Below are 21,698 nucleotides of genomic sequence, written 5' to 3' on the forward strand. Positions count from 1 at the left end.
CTCCTGTGGACCCTAGTTAACTAAAGTTAAGCTATACTTCCCATAGAAAGATAATTACTATCAACAGAATACACACTTTTGATAGTGTTGCTTTTTTCTCTTTATTGGCTGCACCACACACCTCATGGGATCTTAGTTCCCTGACCAGGGATTGAACCTGGGCCACAGTTACCAAGTCATAACCAACTGGACTGCCAGGGAATTTCCTGTAGTGGCATATTCTAATAATCTTCAGATGTCTCACTTATAAACCCTGAATTCATATACCTGAATCTAAAATTCTTTACACAAATATAACACCCTTTAAAGAATTAGTAAATATTTCCTGTGATTTAATTATTTACTTTAAGGCATTGTGCTATATGTTATTGATGTATTAAAATGAATAAGAATATTCATTCATTTTCAAATAACAATATAATTAGGAAATAAAGTCAGGTATACATATTAAGTCGGTGGTTAAGGGCATGAACTATGAGATCTGGATTTGGATCCTGATTCTGCTACTTACCAGTTCTGTCACTTACATGGTCCTGGGCATGTAATACAACCACTGGAAGTCTCGTTTTCCTTATCTGTAGAATGAGGGGGCCTATCAACCTTGTTGTGAAAATTGGGTAATGCATAGTATTCATTTAGCCCATTGATTGTCCTTGGTAAGTACTCAAAAAAGATTGATTGTTATTTTATTATTAATTATCAGCTAGAGTTGATTACATTGCTGACAAAGGTCCATACAGTCCAAGCTAAGGTTTTTCTTGTAGTCATGTAGCTATATGCGAGTTGGACCATAAAGAAGGCTGATCACCAAAGAATTGCTGTTTTCGAATTGTGGTGCTGGAGAAGACTCTTGAGAGTCCCTTGGACTGCAAAGAGGTCGAGTCAGTCAATCCTTAAGGAAATCAATCCTAAACATTCATTGGAAAAACTGAAGCTGAAGCTCCAATACTTTGGATACCTGATGCAAAGAGCTTACTCATTAGAAAGGACCCTGATGCTTGGAAAGATTGAGGGGAGGAGGAGAATGGGTTGACAGAGGATGAGATGGTTGGATGGATCACTGATTCAGTGGACATGAGTTTGAGCAAACTCCAGGAGATAGTAAAGGACAGGGAACCCTGCCATGCTGCAGTTCATGGCATCACCAAGAGTTGGACATGACTGAACAACTGAACAATCAACTAGAGTGTAAGGCAGGATTCCCAAGTGGTACTAGTGGTAAAGAATCTGCCTACCAGTGCAGGAGACACAAGAGATATGGGTTCAATCCCTGGATCGGGAAGATCCTCTGAAGTAGGAAATGGCAACCAACTCCAGTATTCTTGCCTGGAAAATTCCACGCATAGAGGAGCCTAACAGGCTATAATCCATGGAGTCACTAAGAGTTGGACACAACTGAGCACAGACACACACAGAGTGTAAGGCAGTCTCTATAAAAAGACTATGCATACTCAAAGATATGAAATTCCCATCTGGTCTCCAAAAGAGCTGCCCTTCCTACAAAAAAAGAGAAAAATAATATTTGAGATAAAGTTTTGTCAGAATATGAAGGAATCAGAGGGAATATCTCATAGAGTTTTATCTCAATCAAACTGGCATTTTATCTCAATCAAACTAACCTTGACAAGCATTTATATTAACTAACTATGCCAGATGATTTTTACTTATTACCCATTTAATTTTCACATTGATCCTGAGAGATCATGATTACAGGATTATAAAAAATTAATAATCAGAAACCACAAATAAATACAGCTGGGAGACAAGGATGGGGAGACCTCACACCCTGCGGTCACAGCAGAGCCCAACAGGAAGAAGAAAGATTCTTTCTTTCTTTCCTGGCAAGGACTTGGCCAATGAAAACCCATGGACTCTGTTTATTATAGCCCTCCCAACTTTCTTCTCTCTGTAAAAGTGTTCTCCTTTCCTTGATGTGCAAGGACCTGCACTTGGCTCATCATGATTGCAGACCCCGAACTGCAATTCTGGGCTAATCCAGAATAAATCCATCTTTGCTGGAAAAATATCTGACAGTCTATTGGTTTCTGGTCAGAAGTGTCTTATCTAGATTTGGAGGTTGCTTTAATGAGCCTGCACTCCAGCTCTGTCTCTGGTCTGGCTTCTTGGAAGTCCTTAGAGAGAGCCAGATAGAACCACTGCAAAGAAGCAGTGCATAATTGATTTACTGGCTGTCCTCTGCCTCAGCAACCACAGCCCAAATCATGTCATTGGTTTCTTGGGTTGTAAACCTCTAAGGTTCCTTGTGCCAAAAGGTGAACTGTAGGGTGAACTCAGGAAATATCCCCAATGTTTATTCTTTAGCTGTAAATGAGTATAATATCGCCTTTGTGTTCCCATGATATTTTAAGTATAAAACAAAATAATCAATTGGAAAGGGCTGTAAAACAAAAGCAACAAGTTCTAGGAGAGTAAATTGAAATTTATTGAAAGATTCATTTGTGAGTTAACCCAGTTCCCTAGAAGTCAGACACTTTGCAGGAGAAAATAATCAATATATGTGTGGCCCAAATAATGTTTTCAACACTGTATTAGGCAATATAAGAGATACAGAAGAACTATAAAGCATTGCCCTGGGACTTCCCTGATGGTCCAGGGATTAAGAATCCACCTGCCAATGCAGGGGACACATGTTCGATCCCTGGTCTGGGAAGATCCCACGTGCCAAAGAGCAACTAAGACCATGCGCCACAACTACTGAGCACACACTTTAGACTAGTGCTCTGTAACAAGAGAAGCCACTGCAATGAGAAGCCCAGGCACCATAATGAGAAGTAGCCCCAGTTCACCACAACAAAGACCTGCTGCTGCTGCTAAGTCGCTTCAGTTGTGTCCGACTCTGTGTGACCCCATAGACGGCAGTCCCTAGTAGAGATAAAAATTAGTTCATTAACCAAAATTTTACCAAAAAAATTGCCCCTGTTCTCAAAAAGCTTATAATATGGTATGGTCAAAGGAAATTACTCCTGTGAATTGCAGCAGCCAACAAACAGGTACAAATTTTTCTTTATGGAATGTACTAAAACCAAATGATACGTTATATCTGGGCAGTGAATGGAAGAAAAGAGGGAAACTAATACTGGGCTAAGCGATTTTACATGTGATGTCTTGGTTGTTCCTTCCAGGCATTCACTGAATTGAGGACTGTTTTCTCCATTTTTATAGATGAGGTTACCAATGCTGATATGCTGAATGATTTGTTCGTGGTAACATAAATATTAGTTTGAACACAGACTCTCATACCAAATTCTAAATCTCGTATGTTTTTAGCATATGAGGCAGCCTTGAAGACGTGTCACAAGGGTTCCAGATCAGTTCTTCTTTGGGGCAATTGATAGGCTTGTACTTCCCCATCCATTGGAAGTTGGATACTTGTGACTTGCTCTGGCCAATGCAATGTGAGTGGATGCAATGTGCATCCTTTCTGGGCAGGAGCCTCAAGAGCCAGTGCACACCGCATGCTCTCCTCTCCTCTGCTACAATGTATACCAATAAATCAATAAATAGAGCAGCTGTTCAGTCACCTTGGGTCCTGGAATAAAGAGCACCTGGAGCCGAGGCCCTATCCACCCTTCCATGGACATGTAAAATGAGGAGTCAATGCTTTTACCTTTTTTTTAAAATAGTTTTGTATCTTTTAAAAATATGTTTATTTATGCTGGGTCTTTGTTGCTGCTCAAGCTTTTATCTAATTGCAGAGAATGGGGGCTACTCTAGTTGTGCACAGGCTTCTCATTGTGGTGGCTTCTCTTGTGGAGCTCAGGCCCTAGAGCCTTCAGGCTTCAGTAGTTGCAGCGCGTGGACTCAGTAGTTGTAGCTCCCGGGCTCAATAGTTGTGGCGCCCGGGCTTAGTTGCTCTGTGTGGCATGTGGGATCCTCCCAGACCAGGGATCAAACCTGTGTCTCTTGCTTCGGCAGACTCATTCTTTACCACTGAGTAGCCAGGGAAGCCCTGCTTCTACTTCAATCATTCAGCTTTGAAGTTATCTTGACAACTTTACCTAATCAATCCTGACTCAATAGCACTAGGAATAAGGTGATTTTCTCATTAAATTCCTAAAATATGTAACTTTAGCTTCAGGACCAGTCAGCAGGTGATGATGAAATTTATTGGAGACTGAAAGTCTGGGAAAATATATTATTTTATCTGTAATAACTTAAAGCCAGATAATGGGTTTGATGATATTATAGTTCTAGAAGACATTGGAAAATAGAATGTCAGGAGTGTATATCGGTTATTGCATTTGACGGAATTTGAATAGGATCTACGAGAGATGATCATAGCAAAGAACTGGCCATTTTTGTCAATCAGGAGTGAAAAGGGAAAAAGTGCAGAAAGTGGGTTATGGGATTGGAAGAGGCAGTTGTGTGGAAAAGCTTTTGAATAATAAAAGCTGATTCAGTCTTAGCTTTATGGCAAAGGTCAAATCAAGTTATGGTAGTCCCATTAGTTGTCAAAACTTCAGGATGGATTAATGTATTGCACAGTAAATTCTTACATTAGAAATACTAAAGGATTAAGCCATTAGACAAAATTTACTAAAGCATTAGGGGGGAAAATGGCTTAGGGTGTAACTTCCTACCAAAGCTTAGAGTCCTGAAGCATCCACAATTAAGAGGTAAGTTTTTAATTTTTTTTGGCCACACTGCAGTATGTGGGAATGGTCTTGATCCCTGTTTCCTGTACAATGTCATGAACCTCATTCCATAGTTCATCAGGCACTCTATCTATCAGATCTAGGCCCTTAAATCTATTTCTCACTTCCACTGTATAATCATAAGGGATTTGATTTAGATCATACCTGAATGGTCTAGTGGTTTTCCCTACTTTCTTCAATTTAAGTCTGAATTTGGCAATAAGGAGTTCATGGTCTGAGCCACAGTCAGCTCCTGGTCTTGTTTTTGCTGCCTGTATAGAGCTTCTCCATCTTTGGCTGCAAAGAATATAATCAATCTGATTTCGGTGTTGACCATCTGGTGATGTCCATGTGTAGAGTCTTCTCTTGTGTTGTTGGAAGAGGGTGTTTGTTATGACCAGTGCATTTTCTTGGCAAAACTCTATTAGTCTTTGCCCTGCTTCATTCCGTATTCCAAGGCCAAATTTGCCTGTTACTCCAGGTGTTTCTTGACTTCCTACTTTTGCATTCCAGTCCCCTATAATGAAAAGGACATCTTTTTTGGCTGTTAGTTCTAAAAGGTCTTGTAGGTCTTCATAGAACCGTTCAACTTCAGCTTCTTCAGCGTTACTGGTTGGGGCATAGACTTGGATTACTGTGATATTGAATGGTTTGCCTTGGAAACAGACAGAGATCATTCTGTCGTTTTTGAGATTGCATCCAAGTACTGCATTTTGGACTCTTTTGTTGACCATGATGGCCACTCCATTTCTTCTGAGGGATTCCTGCACGCAGTAGTAGATACAATGGTCATCTGAGTTAAATTCACCCATTCCAGTCCATTTCAGTTCGCTGATTCCTAGAATGTCAACATTCACTTTTGCCATCTCTTGTTTGACCACTTTCAATTTGCCTTGATTCATGGACCTGACATTCCAGGTTCCTATGCAATATTGCTCTTTACAGCATCGGACCTTGCTTCTATCACCAGTCACATCCACAGCTGGGTACTGTTTTTGCTTTGGCCCCATCCCTTCATTCTTTCTGGAGTTATTTCTCCACTGATCTCCAGTAGCATATTGGGCACCTACTGACCTGGGGAGTTTCCCTTTCAGTATCCTATCATTTTGCCTTTTCATACTGTTCATGGGGTTCTCAAGGCAAGAATACTGAAGTGGTTTGCCATTCCCTTCTCCAGTGGACCACATTCTGTCAGATCTCTCCACCATGACCCCTGAATGCAGAGTTCCAAAGAATAGCAAGAAGAGATAAGAAAGCCTTCTTCAGAAATCAATGCAAAGAAATAGAGGAAAACAACAGAATGAGAAAGACTAGGGATCTCTTCAAGAAAATCAGAGATACCAAAGGAACATTTAATGCAAAGATGGGCTTGATAAAAGACAGAAATGGTATGGACCTAACAGAAGCAGAAGATATTAAGAAGAGATGGCAAGAATACACAGAAGAACTGTACAAAAAAGATCTTCACGACCCAGATAATCACGATGGTATGATCACTGACCTAGAGCCAGACATCCTGGAATGTGAAGTCAAGTGGGCCTTAGAAAGCATCACTACGAACAAAGCTAGTGGAGGTGATGGAATTCCAGTTGAGCTATTCCAAATCCTGAAAGATGATGCTGTGAAAGTGCTGCCCTCAATATGCCAGCAAATTTGGAAAACTCAGCAGTGGCCACAGGACTGGAAAAGGTCAGTTTTCATTCCAATCCCAAAGAAAGGCAATGACAAAGAATGCTCAAACTACCGCACAATTGCACTCATCTCACACGCTAGTAAAGTAATGCTCAAAATTCTCCAAGCCAGGCTTCAGCAATATGTGAACTGTGAACTTCCTGATGTTCAAGCTGGTTTTAGAAAAGGCAGAGGAACCAGAGATCAAATTGCCAACATCCGCTGGATCATGGAAAAAGCAAGAGAGTTCCAGAAAAGCATCTATTTCTGCTTTATTGACTATGCCAAAGCCTTTGACTGTGTGGATCACAATAAACTGTGGAAAATTCTGAAAGAGATGGAAATACCAGACCACCTGATCTGCCTCTTGAGAAATTTGTATGCAGGTCAGGAAGCAACAGTTAGAACTGGACATGGAACAATAGACTGGTTCCAAATAGGAAAAGGAGTTCCTCAAGGCTGTATATTGTCACCCTGTTTATTTAACTTCTATGCAGAGTACATCATGAGAAAGGCTGGACTGGAAGAAACACAAGCTGGAATCAAGATTGCCGGGAGAAATCTCAATAACCTCAGATATGCAGATGACACCATGCTTATGGCAGAAAGTAAAGAGGAACTAAAAAGCCTCTTGATGAAAGTGAAAGTGGAGAGTGGAAAAGTTGGCTTAAAACTCAACATTCAGAAAACGAAGATCATGGCATCCAGTCCCATCACTTCATGGCAAATAGATGGGGAAACAGTGGAAACAGTGTCAGACTTTATTTTTCTGGGCTCCAAAATCACTACAGATGGTGACTGCAGCCATGAAATTAAAAGACGCTTACTCCTTGGAAGGAAAGTTATGACCAACCTAGATAGCATATTGAAAAGCAGAGACATTACTTTGCCAACAAAGGTTCGTCTAGTCAAGGCTATGGTTTTTCCAGTGGTCATGTATGGCTGTGAGAGCTGGACTGTGAAGAAGGCTGAGCACCAAAGAATTGATGCTTTTGAACTGTGGTGTTGGAGAAGACTCTTGAGAGTCCCTTGGACTGCAGGGAGATCCAACCAGTCCATTCTGAAGGAGATGAGCCCTGGGATTTCTTTGGAAGGAATGATGCTAAAGCTGAAACTCCAGTACTTTGGCCACCTGATACGAAGAGTTGACTCATTGGAAAAGACTCTGATGCTGGGAGGGATTGGGGGCAAGAGGAGAAGGGGACGACAGAGGATGAGATGGCTGGATGGTATCACTGACTCGATGGACGTGAGTCTGAGTGAACTCCGGGAGTTGGTGATGGACAGGGAGGCCTGGCATGCTGCGATTCATGGTGTCACCAAGAGTCGCACACGACTGAGCGACTGATCTGATCTGTGCAGTATGTGAGATCATAGTTTCCTGACCAGAGATTCAACCTGTGCCCCCTGCATAGGGAGCATGGAGTCTTAATCACTGGACCACCAGGGAAGTCCCAAGAGCTAAGTCTTAGAAAAAAGAAATACAGATATGACTATTGACATATAGAGCTAACAAGAATAAAAAGATAAGAAGGGGGGTGGGAGGGACGTTCCAGAGGGAGGGGATATGTGTGTGTGTGTGTGTGTGTGTGTGTATATATATATATATATATATACACATACATACTTATAGCTGATTCATGTGGTTGTACAGCAAAAACTAACATAACTTATAAAGCAACTATACCACAAAAAAAAGAAAAAAAATTTTTTTAATTTTTAAGATTAGGAAGCCACCTAAATTTTGAAACCATGACCATGAATTAAGAAACTTGGGAGTAAGTCAACTATATCCCAATAGAAAATAAAAATTCAATTAAAAAAAAAGAAATCTGTGAGTATTTGGGATTGGATAATGACTCCTGGACTTCAGCTTCTGCAGGTGATGTAAACCTGCTCAGTGGTCCGATGCTCTCTTCAGATGAGGCCGAAGAGGAAATTAGCATAGAAGGATCTCCCAGAGGGTGGAGCCACAGTCTCAGAGAACATGAACTGGTGCGTCCTTCCTGGGGAACAAAACTGAGACCTAATTAAAGAAATTCCTCATCCCCAGGGTAAGAGACCCTCTCTGAACATTTGTCCAGAATTTCTCCAGAGAAACAGTTTTTCTGTTTTTGTTTTTTGGTTTTTTAAAGGAGCCAAGGTATCTTGTCCTTTGTTTCAAATCATCTCCATCTTCCACACACTGCAGAAAGCCCGTTGTTAGGGAGACACATTAGCACATTAGATTTTCTGTGATACTACAGCCTGTTCAGTTTCCACAGCCCTCAGGTCTCCTATTCAGCTAGTCTTGGATATAATAAAGAATTCTGTTCTTTGTGTCTGTTTCCTCATTTTTTTAGTTACTAGATGATTCTAAAGACATTTTTAATTCTAAATAAACTATAATTCTATCTTCTGCCAATGGTTCATGAACTTTATCCAGGATTCAGAAAACAGTCTAAATCACATCCCCTAAAAACTAAAAAAGAGTACAGAGCTGCTGCTAAGTCGCTTCAGTCGTGTCCGACTCTGTGCGACCCCATAGACTCAAGACCACTGATATGGGAGGATTGCACTGATGAGGGGCTTTGTCACAGGATACATTCTTGCATATTCAAGATGATGACCATGTACTGAGAAATTCTATGAGTAATTCCTATTCAAAAATTTGGAAAGGTTGGATCTTCCCTGGTTGTCCAGTGACTAAAACTCCGAGCTCCCAATGCAGGAGGCCTGGGTTCAATCCCTGGTCAGGGAACTAGATCTTACATGCTGAAAGTAACAGTTTGTATACCGCAATTAAAGATCTCGGATGCCACAGTGAAAATTCTGCATGCCACAACTAAGACCTGGCACAACCAAATAAATATTTTTAAGTGGCATTGACTTTCATCTTCATAAAAAAACCTTACTAAAATAACCCTCATCTCCTATTCCTTTTTGCCTGTACATTTACCATCCCACCATTGACAACCCCTAGAAGCCTAAATCCCTTTTCCTTTGTTTTGTCATTTCTCTTAAATTAGGCTTGACTGCTTCTTTGGGTTTTCCTTTTTTTTTCCCATTCAAACAATGACGTGAACACGAAATAAGCCTTTTCTCCTGTTAATCTATCTTTTGCCAATTTATTCCCAGGCCCCAGTCACTGAATCTAAGAGGGTAGAGGAAAAGATTTTCCTGTTACAGTTTAGCATCCTGATAGCTTCCCAGACACTTCCATGACTCTCTTGTCTTACATCCAATCAGTCACTGACAGGATCAAGTTTTATCTGAGCCTGTGTTCCTGGAAAATAAGCCAGTTAAGAAATCCTACCATCCTTTTGTTTTCCAAACCCCAAAACCTTTGGTGTCAAGGAAAACAGCTCAAAGCAAAGAATCATACTACTCTTGTATATTCTCTGAAAAGTCTCATGACTGCAGTAAGTTCCATACACGACGCCCTAAGTTTTCCTTCTGTAAAATCTCAGGTCCCTTTTCTTTCCCATGAGACTGTCTTCGTTAATGAACATGTTCTCCATTGCAACAGCCTGAATAAAACCATTTGCTTAATTGTCTGGTATATTTTGTCTTTGATATCCCTGTGTCTTCCTGAGGCTGTCTCCTCAGTGAGTAACTTTTGAATAAGTCCCCTCCTCTTCACCCCCATTGGCAGTTTACCAGTTCTTACCTGGACTGCTGTATTGCCTCCTAAATGATTTTGAGGACTTCAGTTTTACTCTTTTTGTTTTATTTTTTTTTGGCTGAGCCTTGAGGCATGTGAGATCTTAGTTCCCCCACCAGGATCTGAACTTTTGCCCTCTGCATTGGAAGTGCAGGGTCTTAACCCCTGGACCACCAGGGAAGTCCCAGCTTTACCATTCTCTACTCCATTCTTTACTCTGTTGCTAGAATGATCGTTCTAAAAAGCAATTCTTGACCTAACCTCTTACTACTTACACACACACACACACACACACAAATATACCACACAGGAGGACACTGAACTACTCCGGTGAAATACCATGCTTTCTTCTCCTCCTTTGTCTTTCATATGTAGCCCAAGCTTCCCTGGTGGCTCAGATGGTAAAGAAACTGCCTACAGCGCAGGAAACTCGAGTTCCATCCCTGGGTCAGGAAGATCCCCAGAAGAAGGAAATGGAACCCATGGCAGTATCCTTGCCTGGAGAAGCCCATGGACGGAGGAGCTTGACGGGCTACAGCCCATGGGGTCGCAAAGCGTCGCACATGACTGAGCAACTAACACTTCACTTCACTTTACTCACTTTGCCCAAACTTGCTCCCTCTTTTTCTGCTTGTTGCTCATCCAGCTCAGGCACCAATCTGAAGAAGTCTTTCCTGACACCCCATCACCTTGGCCTGGGAAGACACCTCTCCTCTCTACTCCCATAGCTTTGTGTACTTGTTCTATCGTTATTTTTTGTCACACTGTATCACAACTGTTAATGTGTTTGTTTTATCGTTCCACTAATCCGTGAGCTCCTCGTTTATCTTTGTATTCCCAGGACAGGCAAAGTACCTGGCATATTAATAAAGGCATGTATTGAATATTTAACCATATATACTAGAACACTGTCACTTTTTAAAAAAATGTTATTTATTTGGCTGTTCTGGGTCTGCATTGTAGCATGCAGGATCTTTAGCTGCAGGATATAGACTGTTAGTTGTGGCATGTGGGATTTAGTTCCCTGACCAAGGATCAAACCCAGGCTCCCTGCATTGGAGTCTTAGCCAGTAGACCACCAGGAAAGTTCCCTATCACTTTAATGCTGCTGCTGCTGCTGCTGCTAAGTCGCTTCAGTCATGTCTGACTCTGTGCGATCCCATAGACGGCAGCCCACTAGGCTCCTCTGTCCCTGGGATTCTCCAGGCAAAGCTATTTAATCCTTAAAATCACCTTGCTTCTCAAATATGCACAAATGTTTATATTTCAATAAGTTGAATGATGTGAATTTTCTCATGAACCTCTCTTCATTCAATATAGTTGATGGTCCTAAATCATGAGATAATTCTTTCCATCCAAAAGATACAAGAATTGTTCTTATAATCATTTGATTTGGGTTTTTTTGCCCAGACATAACTTCCTAAATCTTGAAGACCACTGCATCTGTCCATTGCAAAAAAGGAGAAGTTTTGGCAGGAACTACAGACCCAAAAGTAGGGGGCTGGAACTTTCATTGGGTAGGAGGATTTCCTTTTTTTTTTTTTTAATATTTATTTATTTATATTTATATGGTTGTGCAAGTCTTTGTTGCGGCACTTAGGATCTTTAATCTTTAGTTGTTACATGTGGGATCCAGTTCCCTGACCAGCAATTGAACCTGGGCCTCCTACACTGGGAGTGCAGAATGTTACCCACTGGACCACCAGGGAAGTCCCATGACTGCCTTCTTTAGGGTTCTCTGTTCTCTTCCCACGATACCAAAGGGTAAGGCAGGATTAGAGATGGCCTTCTGGGATACATTCTCCATCTTCTCTCACTTTGAGAACTCCTAGGAGGAGCAGAGCAACCTCTAGGGTGGTGGAGATAAGGAACAAACAGTTTATTCCTTTGGGTTTAGGGAAATATCTCTACATCATGGACTTACTTTTCCCTGATTCTTTGGTCAGAGTTTCTGACCTAGAGGAGCAAGATCAGAGTGTGGAGAGCCAGGGTAAAAGGGTGCAATTACCTTGAGAATCTTCTCTGTTTAAATATCATTTATCTTCCACTGCTATTCCCATTGCCTCCAAACTTGTTTCCAAAACAAAAACATTTCCCCAAGGAAGATTACCCTGTGACAGGTAACCCAAATGGGAAAAGGCTGAACAAAAGCAAAGCCACTAAGTAAGGGAACTCTGGCAGCCACTTTTCTTGTTATTGATCACTGTTTGCCCTGCAGTGACAACTGGCTGAATGCAAGCCCTTAATTACGATTCTCTTTGGATTGCTCTCTGAATACTTAACTCGATTCTTGGTGAAGTCTGGGTCAAAAGTTTTAAAGAAGAAACTATAATGTGAGTTTTTGTTAAAGAATAATCATCAGATTTAAACAGAACCTTTGGTATCCATGGAAATATGCAGTCAAGTGCACAAATTTTCTTTTCAAAGAGAAGAAAAAAGAATCTTTTTAGTCTATTCCCAAATACCTAAATCACATCCTCCCTTAGATTGAACTCCAGGAAGACATTTTTGTGTTCCCTGGAACACCTCTACCATCATCTCCTTTCTGGAGACTCCCAGATGGCTCAACATTATGGTTAAACCAATGATCCTACCCCAAGGAGCTTTCCTGTACAATTCCTCCTGCGTGTGGTGATTCCTAGGCCATCTTCCCCAGCACTTTATTCTGGCACCTCTGCACCTGTGAAGCCATAGAAAGTAGCTGAGGTTCAGATCTGCACATCCATTACCCACTCACTAGTCAGACTGTTAAAGAGAATAACCACAGGCCCAAAATGGTATCACTTGTGCTAAAGCCCCTGATACCAACCCTAAATGTAACACCTGACCTACTTGCAGTCTTGACCTTCCCCTAGAATGTAATCTTAATCAACTATTCCAGAGTTTTCTGCTCACCACCAATGAGATCATCTGCCACGTGGGCCCTCTCCATCCATCTATGTGGTAAAACCCTTGTCATTCTCTCCCTAAAAGAAGATGTCCTGGCCCAAAAATAATCCTTTCTTTTCTTTTGCTAATTTCCTTTTGTACAGCTCTGAATATTCATTGGAAGGGCTGAGGCTGAAGCTGAGGCTCCAATAACTTTGGCCACCTGATGCAAAGAGCTGACTCACAGGGAAAAAACCCTGATGCTGGGAAAGACTGAGGGCAAGAGAAGAAGAGGGAAGCAGAGGATGAGATGATTAGACAGCATCACCGACTCAGTGGACATGAATCTGAGCAAATTCTGGGAGATATCAGAGGACAGAGGAGCCTGGGGTGCTGCAGTCCATGGGGTCGAAAAGAATCGGACAGGACTTAGCGACTGAACAACAACAACAATGCCTTGGAGCATCCTTCTGCTTGCTAGATGGAATGCTGCCCAATTCATTAATCACCCCACAGAGTCAACTCAATCTTCAGTTTAACTTGGTTGCATTTTATTTTTTAAGAAGAGAAATCAAATTGTTTGACTGAATGAGTTCTGCTTTCAGAGACAGAAGAATGCTGTTCAACAACATCATGGAGGATTTCTTTAGTCTCTTTCCAACTTCTCTCCTGGGGGAAAGACAAAAACAGAAGATATCATGATACTCAGAAAGTCTTCACAGTTATAGAGGAGCTTTTTTCTGTCTAGGAAAAAAAAAAGAATCTCTCAAAACACGGGATGGGATTATTAGTAAGAGTGTTATCTCAGGGAAGTAGAATCAAGTCATCTTTACTTTTGCTTTAGTATTTTTATATAAAAAGATATATAATTAATAATTAGAAAATTTTTCAGCTAGGAAAAATAAAAAACCAGTGGTTTTAAAAATCACATAGAACCCCTTCATACAACTACCACTATTAACTTTTTCTGGTGTGAACGATAGAGATGATTACTCTTTTTCCAGGAGTTCAGGACATAGTGTACAACTATACCTCAATTTTTTTAAATAAAAGAATTCAGGACAAAAAAGGAAAGTTTATTTTTATAAAATATAAGCTTCCAAAAGATAATACTAGTAACTCAGAAGTACTCCTTAACTTTTAAATGCTATGCTATACTATGCTAAGTCGCTTCAGTCGTGTCCGACTCTGTGCGACCCCAGAGACCGCAGCCCACCAGGCTCCCCCATCCCTGGGATTCTCCAGGCAAGAACACTGGAGTGGGCTGCCATTTCCTTCTCCAATGCATGAAAGTGAAAAGTGAAAGTGAAGTCACTCAGTCGTGTCCGACTCTTAGCAACCCCATGGATTGCAGCCTAACAGGCTCCTTCCGTCCATGGGATTTTCCAGGCAAGAGTTCTGGAGTGGGGTGCCATTGCCTTCTCCGAAATTTTAAATATTACCACCCAATCCCCAAAGCCCACCCTTCTCTCTTTTGGGCTTACCTCATTCACAGGAATCAGAATACTGAATTGTTGCCTGTTCATCTGTAAAATTAAACAACATACATCATTATATTGCAGACCTCATACATTCAGAGAGAAACTACATAAAAGTTATCGGTCTAGGACTCCCTTGGTGGTACAGTGGATAAGAAGAATCCGCCTGCCAGTTCAGGAGACACGGGTTCAATCCCTGGTCCAGGAAGATCCCACATGCCAAAGAGCAACTGAGCCGGTAGGCCACAACCACTGAGCCGGCGCTCCACAGCCCAAGCTCCACAAGAAGAGAAGCCACCGCAATACGAAGCCCACACACCACAACAAAGAGTAGCCCCTGCTCGCTGCACCTATAAAAAGCCCACACACAGTAATGAAGACCCAGTAGAACCAAAAATAAAATAAGTTAATTAAAATAAATAAATTGTAAAAGCTACTGTTAAAAAAAAATCCATTTAGAACAAAAGTTACCGCTTTAACCCTTTCCAAAAGATTTCTATAGGTTATGAGCATATTCAGAATACAGCAAGTTTTCAATGACTAATATTTGCATGCTTGCAGTAAATTATTCATCTAAGCAAACATATTAAGAATGGTTAGTCATTAGAGAATACTGTTCTTTTGGTCTATGGACCACATTGTATAAAATATGTCTAGTTCAGAAGACTTTTTAAAAGTGGCATATAACTGAATCAAAGTGTGTTAGGAGATCAGATAATGATGTGCACTTGGCTTGGAAAAGAGTATTTGGAAAATTAAGAGAGAGATCATGAAAAAGGAGGCAGAAATATGTCAGGAGATGCAGGTAAATCTGGGCCCTCACCCGGCAAGTAGTAGTCATAGACTTTGATGGTTGCTGGTTTGAGGTTGGTGACCAACACACTTTGGCTGATGGTGAAGGTATAGGTCTGAGTTTCCTTCCCGAGCTATAAGACAGACAAACATCCCATTAAAACAAAAGTGAAAATAACATCTCTGCAATGTGGAGATTGAAAAACTCTTGCTGAAAAAGGCACAGATGTAAAGAACAGACTTTTAGACTCTGTGGGAGAAGGCGAGGGTGGGATGATTTCAGAGAATAGCATTGAAACATGTATATTATCATATGTGAAATAGATCCCCAGTCCAGGTTCAATGCATGAGACAGGGTGCTCACGGCTGGTGCACTGGGATGACGCTGAGAGATGGGATGGGGAGGGAGGTGGGAGGGGGGTTCAGGATGGGGAACACATGTACACCCATGGCTGATTCATGTGAATGTATGGCAAAAACCACCACAATATTGTAATTAGCCTCCAATTAAAATAAATTTAAAAATGAAAAAAAAAAAAGAAAGACTCTTGCTGTCTTCACACAGATTTCCTGAAACCCTTCTACCTCTGCTTCTTGCCACTCCCAAAACTGCCTCCTGCTGTCTTTCTGGCTTTCTTCTCAGCATCTTACAGTTTCCTGGTCCTTCTGTAAAATGGGTCCACTCTTGGTCTGGTCTAAGCTACAGCTCCTCTACTAAATTAAGTGCAGTGGCCAAAGGAACAGAAGCTTCCATTATCCTTAAACAGCTTTATATACACGATTGGTTTTCTCTCTTCATTCAGCTCTCTGATCCAATGACATCTCCTCACAGAGGCCTTTCTTGGCCACCTGACTTTAAAACAGTCACACTGGACTTCTCTGGTGGTCCAGTGGCTAAGACTCTGAGCTCCCAATGCATGGGGCCTGGGTTCGATCCCTGGTCAGGGAAGTAGATCCCACATGCCGCAACTAAGAGCTCACATGCCGAAACTAAAGATCCTGCATGCCACAATGAAGTTCAAAGATCCTGAGTGCCACAACTAAGACCCAGTGCAGGCAAATATATAAAATAAAATAAAAGTCATATCCTGGCTTAGCCCCACCACACTCCTACATAGCACTAATGACTATTAAAACTATTCCTAAATATGTATGTTTGTGCATATATATGTATTTTTTAATTTGCATATTATTTGTCTCTCCATTAGAATATCAGCTCCATGAGGACAGGAGTCATGTCTATGACTTTTATTGCCACATCTCTATCATGTTGAAGAGTATCTGGTATATGTTGATCACTCAAAAACTGTTTGTTAAATAAATGAATGGAGAGTTCAAGACAATTGCATAAATTACTCTAATAGAAAAAATAAGATTTATGTTATAAATTTAGACGTGAAGTTATAAATGCTGAAGTGGAAGAAATTTTGAAAGAGATTTTTTTAGGTATGTTCTGTGTCCTTATTCATTCAGTTCTGTCTGACTCTTCAAGACCTCATGGACTGTAGACTGCCAGGCTCCTCTGTCCATGGGATTCTCCAGGCAAGAATACTGGAGTGGGTACTGCTGCTGCTGCTAAGTCGCTTCAGTTGTGTCCGACTCTGTGCAACTCCATAGACGGCAGCCCACCAGGCTCCTCTGTCCCTGGGATTCTCCAAGCAAGAATACTGGAGTGGGTTGCCATTTCCTCCTCCAATGCATGAAAGTGAAAAGTGAAAGTGAAGTCACTCAGTTGTGTCTGACTCTGCGCGACCCCATGGACTGTAACCTAACGGTCTCCTCCATCCATGGGATCTTCCAGGCAAGACTATTGGAGTGGGTTGCCATTGCCTTCTCTTGGAGTGGGTACAGGGCTTCTAAAAACATGGTCTGGGAATTCTCAGGAATGCCCAAGACTATCTGGCAATTTGTGAAAGCAGAATTATTTTGGGAATAATCAGTTCAGTTCAGTCACTCAGTCGTGTCCGACTCTTTTCGATCCCATGAATTGCAGCACGCCAGGCCTCCCTGTCCATCACCAACTTCCGGAGTTCACTGAGACTCACGTCCATCGAGTCACTCTCTCATCCAGCCATCTCATCCTCTGTTGTCCCCTTCTCCTCCTGCCCCCAATCCCTCCCAGCATCAGAGTCTTTTCCAATGAGTCAACTCTTCACATCAGGTGGCCAAAGTACTGGAGTTTCAGCTTTAGCATCATTCCTTCCAAAGAAATCCCAGGGCTAATACTAAGACAGTATTCACTTTTTTCCATTCTCATTCTCTTTCACTGTACTAGTGGAAGGGGACTACTTGATGTGTGATATTTCGACAGATTGAATGCCAAAGCAGACCGGAGAATTTCACTCTCTCTGATTAAGCTAGATATTAAAGCAAAAATGTAAAACAATCTGCTAGTCTCACTAATTTTTTTGTTGTTTTGGGAAATACATTTTTCATGAAATGTTATATTAAAATGTTGTGAGCTTATTACTATTGTTTTTAAATAGCCTAATAAATATTTTAATGTTTTTATCATTTTTAGTTTCTAATAAGATAAGACATTATCTTTTCTAATAAGATAAACAGATGTAACCCACACTATCATCAGCTCTTTGAGATCATTTAAGAGTATAGAGGGGTCCTGAAAAAACATCTTTGGAACCACTGCTCTCATCAATCATTTAGTTATCATAAAGATTTAAAGCAAATGACTAATATACACCAAAAGAAAGCTGGGATAGCAGACTTAATATCTGATCAGACAGAATCTAAGGCAAAGGAAAAAAAGTGCACATGTGTGTAGAAATCTAAGGCAAAGAAATATATATAGATATATATAATGTAAATGAAGGACAGTATATACTAATAAAAAGGAAATTTAAAAAGATATGTTCATAAAACATACAACCTTAATTATATAATCAAAAAATATATCAAGAAATGACTGACAGAATAGCATAGCTAAATGGATAAAGGACCAATCAACCACTGTAATTACAAATTTTGACAAATTTCCAAAAACTGATAGATGGAGCAGAAAAAATAAGCAGGGATAACAAAGGCATGAACAACAGAAATAATCATTTTGGACTTTTAGATCTAGATAAATCCATGCCCAAGAGAAGAGAAAGAAAAAGAGAAAGTGATGTCACTCAGTCATGTCCGACTCTTTGTGACCCCAAGGACCGCAGCCTACCAGGCTCCTCCACCCATGGAATTTTCCAAGCAAGAGTACTGGAGTGGGTTGCCATTTCCTTCTCCAGAGGGTCTTCCCGACCCAAGAGAAAGGACCTGGATATTCTTTTGTAGCACACAATGAACATTTCCAAAAACAGACCACATATTAGATAACAAAAAAAAAACAACCCAATGCATTTTAGAAGCTCACTATCATGATCTCAGACCATAGTGCAACTTAGAAATTAGTAACAAAAAAGTGGCTTTAAATATCCCATGAATTTTCAAAAAATTAAAATATAAAGTAAGTCATTAAAGAAAACAATACATGTCAAAAATTGTTGGATAAAGAATATACTTAGAGGGAAATTTATAGTTTAAATTAATCAGAAAATGAGAGATTAAAAATAAACAAGTTTAGCATTCAACTTAAGAAGTTAGAAAAGGAATGACAGAAAATATCCTTTTCTCCTGTCTTCAGCCCAAAACAAAGAAGGAGTTCCCTGGTGGTCTGGTGATTACAACACAGTGCTTTCACTACATGGACCCAGGTTCAATCCCTGGTCCAGGAACTAAAATCCCTCAAGTCTTGGGCCCAAAAATAATAATAATTTTTAAAAAGGAAGAAATTAATTAAACAGAGCACCAAAAGCAAATAATCAAATAACAAAGAACAACAGAGAAGAGAAAGAAAGCCAAAAGTAACTTTTGTTAAACGTGAATAAGATTGCCCTCTGATGATATTGGTAAAGAGAAAAGGGGAAAAGATACACAGAAAAAAGGAAATAGTCACAGATATAATCATGATTGGCTTTTAGACCATTAGACTTGATGTCTCGAGTTAGAAGCTGACTGACAAATCTGGCTTGGTACACAGACCATCTGGCCACTGCAGTCTTAGGAATGGTGTTGTGGAAATTAGTATCCCCAGGTTCAACTCCCACCTTGACTCCTGACAAAAAGGTTGAGTTGAGAAGCACACCTACTCGATCACTTCAGCCTCAGTCTCCTTACATAGAAGGAGGGGTGGTATGTGAGACTCGGGGAAGGTGTGTATGAAAACATCATTTAAACTACAGCATCATGATTTCAGGGTTGTTCCTGATACACTAACCAGTGTGTGTGTATGTTAGTTTCTCAATCATGTCCAACTCTTTGTGATCCCAGGCTCCTCTGTCCATGGAATTCTTCAGGCGGGAATACTGGAGTAGGTTGCCATTCCCTTCTTCAAGGGATCTTCCCAATCCAGGGATCAAACTCAGTTCTCCTGCATTGCAGGCAGACTCTTTACCATCTGAGCCACAAGGGAAGCCCCAAAGTTGTTCACTCACCAGAGTTGTTCCAAAAGAAACTACACAAGGCTTACTCCAAAGTGGTTGTGAACACTTACCCTCTCAGGTTGCTCAAACTCATGTGTGTGACACTAGTACATGTACATTAGAAGGGGAGTGAAAAGACACACAGCAATCAGTTCCTGACCCCATACCTCTTCCAAGTAGATGTTGAGTGTGTCAATTTCAGATTCAACCTTCTTCACCAGTGGTTGCTGGAGAAGCTGAATAAGAAAGGATGGAAAAAAAGAGAGAGACTGAGAGCCAGAGCCTTTCTTATCTCTAAGGTCATCTTGCAAAGCTCTGCCATGGTTACAAAAGCAATACATGTTTTCTTAATGTGGAAAAACATAAGAAAAAGGAACCAAGACAGTAACTGGCATATCAGTTTGATATAACTAAACATATCAGACTATTTATGTTCAGTCACTCAGTCATGTATGACTCTTTGCAATCCCATGGACTGCAGCACACCAGGCTTCCCTCTCCTTCACCATCTCCAAGAGCTTTCTCAAACTCATGTCCATCGAGTTGACAATGCCATCCAACCATCTCATCCTCTGTTGCCATCTTCTCCACCTGCCCTCAATCTCATATACTCAATGTATCTTTGTAGCCCATTTAGAAACTATAATCATGAGTTAGTTGCGTGTATAAACCATCATGCCCAACTCACCAGTTTTTAATGATAATTAAAAGCTATGACCATTAGTCTCCCTTCAAAACTAGAAAACAGAAGCAACTTACTAACTGATTGGTGCCCTCCACAGGACTGAATCCAGAAAGCATCTTGACCTCCACAATAGCCATATTGGAAGAGCTGCGACTCCCCACATAACTGAGGGCAGAAAGAAGCAAACCTGTGTCAGCCCATTGTCTTCCCTCTCAGCACCCTGTGTGTTCACAATACACACACACACACACACACACTCCAGCTCAGCCACCCTATTCTAGATGTCCCCCAACCCCTCTCTGCTCTCCTCACCTGGTTTGGATCGTCAGCACCAAGGATCCAAGTGAAGTATGTTGCTTACACTGAGATCCCGTTGTTTTCACACTAAGACTAAAGGCCTCCAGACTTTTCGGAGGGAGGATATTATATCTCAGCACCGTCTAGTTGGAGGAAACAAAAAACAGTTGGAGAAATCAGAGTTGGGGAGAATTTTAAAGATTGTATGGTTTGAATGACTTTCCTTGCAAATAAGATAGAGAAGATTCTGCTGGAGGTTGAGATACTCTCAGACTCTCCTCCCCAACTCACACTAATCCTGCTGGAGCTCAGCTTTGTCTCTCAGTTGTGCCTGATCTGCGGCCCCAGGGACTGTCACCCACCAAGCTTCCCTGTCCATGGGATTTTCCAGGCAAGAATACTGAAGTTGGTTGCCATTCCCTTCTTCTAGGGATTTTCCCAACCCAGGGATTGAACCCGTGTCTCTTGCATTTCAGGTGGATAGTTTACCACTGAGCCACCTGGGAAGCCCAGAGCTCTGCTTACCTGCGCATAAATACAGCCCTTGCCTGAGGCCTCCAAGGTGTACACCCCAGGGATATGGGGCAACATCTCCTGCTGGAACACCAGACGGTTGGCAGCTTGAACATTGAAGGTGTGCTGGAAATTCTGAGCGGATTTCACTGCCAGGTTGACTTGCTCCGACGGCACGTAGGCAGTGGTGGCATACTTGGCGAGAGCTTGGAGAGCCACCACGGTGTCCTGACAACAATAGGCATGTACTTACTGTTTTGTGAGCCACTGGAAGTAACTTTCAACAACCCTCAAGCCTAGACACCTGATTAGTGTTTGCTAGTTTGAATGATACCTCCTCTAAGACTCTAAGATCCACATTTAGCCATGCTGGGAAAGCTCACATAGAAATCACATCTTACCTGCATAGAAAATCACCATCAAGTTATTATCAGACATCATAGGTTGTCAGGTTTAATTTCATGTATTTATACTCAGCAATGAAGCCTAGCTTCCGAACAGGTTATTATTAGGAGTGAGTGGATCATTGTTTAATATCTGTTTTGCAGTCTCCTTATTTGGGGAGGAAACAGCAGTAGCTTGATAGCCCTAAAAACTGCATGTTCTTCCAAGTTATTTAAT

The 21,698-nt window shown here is 41.2% G+C and overlaps 1 protein-coding gene across 4 annotated transcripts in view; it reads right to left on the minus strand.

Annotated features, from left to right (window-relative positions):
* Window positions 1-13,371: 13,371 nt before the first annotated feature.
* The window catches only part of A2ML1 (alpha-2-macroglobulin like 1), a 50,263-nt gene continuing 41,936 nt past the window's right edge, over window positions 13,372-21,698 (minus strand). For all 4 annotated transcript variants that reach the window (XM_061417971.1, XM_061417972.1, XM_061417974.1 and 1 more), the window contains exons 30-36: window positions 21,090-21,305; window positions 20,580-20,707; window positions 20,342-20,432; window positions 19,750-19,818; window positions 15,139-15,241; window positions 14,322-14,363; window positions 13,372-13,506 (exon numbers count right to left, since the gene is read on the minus strand). In XM_061417971.1, the coding sequence (XP_061273955.1) occupies window positions 14,323-14,363; window positions 15,139-15,241; window positions 19,750-19,818; window positions 20,342-20,432; window positions 20,580-20,707; window positions 21,090-21,305 (648 nt within the window). In that variant the 3' untranslated portion in view covers window positions 13,372-13,506; window position 14,322. The remainder of the gene's footprint in view (window positions 13,507-14,321; window positions 14,364-15,138; window positions 15,242-19,749; window positions 19,819-20,341; window positions 20,433-20,579; window positions 20,708-21,089; window positions 21,306-21,698) is intronic.

This window comes from Bos javanicus, chromosome 5 (genome assembly GCF_032452875.1).
Source record: "Bos javanicus breed banteng chromosome 5, ARS-OSU_banteng_1.0, whole genome shotgun sequence".
NCBI classification, from domain to species: Eukaryota; Metazoa; Chordata; class Mammalia; order Artiodactyla; family Bovidae; genus Bos; species Bos javanicus.